The sequence below is a fragment of the Cryptomeria japonica genome, chromosome 10 (assembly GCF_030272615.1).
Source record: "Cryptomeria japonica chromosome 10, Sugi_1.0, whole genome shotgun sequence".
Lineage (NCBI taxonomy): Eukaryota > Viridiplantae > Streptophyta > Pinopsida > Cupressales > Cupressaceae > Cryptomeria > Cryptomeria japonica.
Genome location: NC_081414.1, coordinates 859,076,177 through 859,078,324, shown reverse-complemented (window position 1 = coordinate 859,078,324; position 2,148 = coordinate 859,076,177). Strand labels below are relative to the sequence as shown.

The 2,148-nt window shown below is 33.2% G+C and overlaps 1 protein-coding gene across 1 annotated transcript; it reads right to left on the bottom strand.

The window, feature by feature from the left end:
• Positions 1 to 1,518: 1,518 nt before the first annotated feature.
• On the bottom strand, positions 1,519 to 2,136 carry LOC131859654 (laccase-3-like). Its single transcript, XM_059213679.1, has 2 exons — positions 1,937 to 2,136; positions 1,519 to 1,837 (listed from the first exon to the last, which is right to left on the bottom strand). Exons 1-2 carry the CDS (start codon positions 2,100 to 2,102, stop codon positions 1,707 to 1,709), a joined length of 297 nt encoding a protein of 98 aa, XP_059069662.1. The 5' UTR covers positions 2,103 to 2,136; the 3' UTR covers positions 1,519 to 1,706.
• Between the last annotated feature and the right edge of the window lie 12 nt (positions 2,137 to 2,148).

Genomic DNA, 2,148 nt, shown 5'->3' with positions numbered 1-2,148 from the left:
AAGGTCAACCCTAGTGTGAGGACTACCCCCAAGTCTAAAGGGATACCTACCCATGTTAATCCCAACCAATCTACCAAAAAGAAGAACTTCCTTGCCTCTCCTCTTAAATAAACTATTGTCAAAGTGCAAGATGAGGAGGAATTTGCTTCTAAAGACTTAATTTCTTCTTGGTCCACAAACTCTAAGTGAACCGTGAACAACCACAATGTGAAATTTTTTGCCCCTTCTTCACCTTCTTCAAGGGTTCCCTTCCTCCCTCCCTCGTCGATTCCCCCAAGAAGTGAGATTTAACAAAAAATATTGAGAAGATTAATGATCTCTGTCATGCCTAAAATAAGCAAAATTACATCATTTGTTGGCCCCTTGATCAATTTAATATTGCTAAGAATAAAATCAATAGGTTGGAGGCTTTGGTCGAGGTTGTCAATAGAGCATTGAGTTGGACAATGGAAGATAAAGATGAAAGAGTTTAGTTGGAAACTAATGATCTGATGGAGAGGCTTGAGAAATGCCCCAAGATAATTTGTAGGAGAAAATTAAGGCTCTAAGTGACAACGTGGATTGAAGAGAGAATAGGAAGGGGACAAGTAGGGTTATTATGGAGCTATAGGGCAATCAAGAGACCTTTAAGAGGAAACTAGAAGAGATGGTAGCTCTCAAAAATGAAATGATGAGAAAATTTTTGGTTTCTTTGCAATCTATCCATGAAGAGATTGATAGGAGACATGCGAAGAGGAAGCACTACCTGGATATGACCTTTGACAATGCTTTGGAACCTAGTGAGTACATGGTCAAGGCTACTTTGGAGTCCCCTTCTATCTCTTCAAGTAAAGGTTCAAACAAAAGATTTATCTTTTTCATAGAAAGTGAAAGTACTTCACCAAGATTGGCAAGCTAAAAAAATCCCCACTAGATAGACCTTATGTTTGTGTCTTCTATGGGCGGCATTGGTTTTTGGGTATCCTTTGGTTTCTGGTTTAGTTTAGTTTTCTTTTGTTGTTTCTATTTGTTAGTTGGTTCTAGTCCCTTTTTGTAAGCTAGTTTGGTTGTTGGATGCTCTCACTCCTCATGAAATCCTTGGTCTTAGCATTATGGCTATTATATAAAGGTTCACGCCTATCCTATTTTATCTAATTAGAACGATTAAATTATTAATGAATAAAAAAAAAATTATGATTTCAAAAAGTATTGAAAAAATAGAAATTCAATTTTTAAAATAATCTAATACATATTTACAAGATTACATTATATAAACTCTTTTATAAAAATCAATTTTAAAAATAGGTGTTTGAACAATAGTAATATTTTTTAAATAAAAATATATTGTTTTGTTATAATGAGTTGGGAGGATAAATAAGTTTGAAAATAGATATTGAAAATATTTAAATTATGTTAAATATCACCTAACATTTTTCGTCATATATATTATGAATATAGTTATTCTTAAGAACTCAATTTTCAAAATTTTAACCAATTAAATTCAAAACGAAAAATATTTGTAATTACTAAATTTACAAATTTACTTTAAAAAAATAATATTTTTCAATAGAAAAACTACTAATTTCTAATTTGTTATCCAATACAATTATTAATAACTAGTTAAATAATAGTTATTACAATAATATTGCCTCATGGCAAAATACTTATAACAAGGTGGTGAAATTAAAGACTACTATTGACTGATTGAGATGACATGGTTTGTGGAGCTAGCATTTCGGGAGTTTAGGAGGAGGCTTCTCCAAACTTGCCAAATTGCCATGGCCATTCTTCACCACGAAGACCATATTCAATCCCCATGTTAGATGATCATCAAAATGACAGTGCACAAACCAAACACCTGCAAAAATCATGGTTTTTCACATATTCTTCAGTTTTTAATTTTAAGATATGCATCATTAATTTTGAGAGAATAATTGAAAGCTATATGTTTTGTCACCTGGATTGTCAGCTTTGAATCTGATAGCAGTCCACCCACCAACAGGAACTCCCACAGTATTCCGTTCTGGTGGATCAACCAAATTGAATGTGAGAGGATCTATTCGAGCATTGTAGTTACCAAATCCCTCTCCCACAACATAAAAATCATAACCATGAATATGCATTGGATGGTCATCAGGCTGGAAGATATTCGTTGCTTGGAACACCACT

What these genes read in the sequence shown, in the direction of transcription:
- LOC131859654 (XM_059213679.1), bottom strand. Translation starts at nt 2,102, where the DNA reads ATGCATATTCATGGTTATGATTTTTATGTTGTGGGAGAGGGATTTGGT. An exon ending in ATTCAAAGCTGACAATCCAG is followed by an intron (nt 1,838 to 1,936) that starts GTGACAAAACAT and finishes TGATTTTTGCAG; the next exon opens with GTGTTTGGTTTGTGCACTGT.